Consider the following 1,331-nt stretch of genomic DNA (forward strand, 5'->3'; position numbering starts at 1 on the left):
TATTTCAACTGTCAAATTTAATATTTTATAAAATTATTATTATATTTAATCTTTATAAAATTTTATATTTTAATAATAATTTAATAAAATAATAAATTTTAATCGTTTAAAAATAAATTTAATGATTGAGATGAAAAGTAAAAAAAAAAAAAAAAGCTGGGTCTCATGACAAATGACAATACTTGACCATGACTCAGCTCCTTCTTCTACTTCTACTTCTCTCTGTCTCTCTCTGTGCCTGGTGGTGTTCTCTTTTCCAGACTGAGAACTGTGACTCTGGCTATGGACGGAGAGGATGGAACCCCAACCATTGTCCTTAGAATCGCTACTCAGGTCTCACTCGCTGCCCCCCCCATGTCTGCTTTGTCCTTCGTTGTAAAAAATATGACTCGGAACTGAAGCAAAGTCTAAATGATCACAGTCTGGTGCCAGCTCTGTCATATTCTTTCATTCTTCTGCTCTTCATTTGTTTGCAGGACGGCCAGAAGCTTTCTTTCAGGATGAAGCGTGACACCAAGCTGATTAAACTACTATTGATGTACTGCGACCGAAAGCAAGTCAGCTATAGATCCGTGCGGTTTTTGTATCATGGCAAGCGCGTTAAGGGGAGACTCACGCCAGACCTTGTAAGTTCTCTCTTTTGTTATGTCTTTTGGGAGTATGGAACATGACAATGTTAGTTCTCTGGAAACTATTCTTTCTCTCTCTACATCTGGCACACAGACATCACTAATGTTTTATTGGTATGGTTTGTTAGCTGAATATGGAAGATGGAGATGAAATTGACGCCATGACGGACCAAGATGGGGGCGCTCCTTTTAGTGCCTGCTAACTGCTAAGCCCTCTGGCTTTATTCAATGCGACTTTTTGTGACATTTTTATTTTAAATGTTTCCTAGAATCGTATGAGGATGAATGAGGGACGTCAAATGTTGTCGCATGAATGCCCAGAACGGCTCATCTCAATGGAAGATGCATTTTAGTTTAGTTTCTGTTTCATTTGATGCAATGTCTTTGTTTAGAAACAGCCTCTGGATTCGGATTCCAGCCCCCCGCCCCCCCCCACCACAACATCACAAAAAATTATGACTTGAGAATAGATGTTAGACAATTGAAGCAGCTAATTGACCATACAAATAAGTGGAGCTGCTTGATCTGGACATTTTTTGTCTTTGTGATGTTATGTAATGCAAATAACACAAACCACAAACATTTTTTCATCAATGATATAATATATTAATATAAAATATAAAAAACATTTGGGAGTGGCATTACGGATTTCAGTCATAAATAGTCGTATTTGAGTTATCATAGGCAATTTCACCTCAACAT

At 37.5% G+C, this 1,331-nt stretch overlaps 1 protein-coding gene across 1 annotated transcript; it reads left to right on the forward strand.

Moving 5' to 3' along the window:
* Positions 1-234: 234 nt before the first annotated feature.
* LOC129308196 (small ubiquitin-related modifier 1-like) lies at positions 235-950 on the forward strand. Its single transcript, XM_054949242.1, has 3 exons — positions 235-333; positions 477-626; positions 758-950. Exons 1-3 carry the CDS (start codon positions 283-285, stop codon positions 830-832), a joined length of 276 nt encoding a protein of 91 aa, XP_054805217.1. The 5' UTR covers positions 235-282; the 3' UTR covers positions 833-950.
* The last annotated feature ends 381 nt before the right edge of the window (positions 951-1,331 follow it).

The sequence above is a fragment of the Prosopis cineraria genome, unplaced genomic scaffold (genome assembly GCF_029017545.1).
Source record: "Prosopis cineraria cultivar Desert tree isolate PC_DT_omini unplaced genomic scaffold, ASM2901754v1 PC4, whole genome shotgun sequence".
In the NCBI taxonomy this organism is placed as follows: Eukaryota; Viridiplantae; Streptophyta; class Magnoliopsida; order Fabales; family Fabaceae; genus Prosopis; species Prosopis cineraria.

Excerpts from the sequence above, each read along its gene's own strand:
- LOC129308196 (XM_054949242.1), top strand. The coding sequence starts at position 283 with ATGGACGGAGAGGATGGAACCCCAACCATTGTCCTTAGAATCGCTACT. Across the intron at positions 334-476 it reads TCCTTAGAATCGCTACTCAG|GACGGCCAGAAGCTTTCTTT; the intron begins GTCTCACTCGCT and ends ATTTGTTTGCAG. Across the intron at positions 627-757 it reads GGAGACTCACGCCAGACCTT|CTGAATATGGAAGATGGAGA; the intron begins GTAAGTTCTCTC and ends ATGGTTTGTTAG.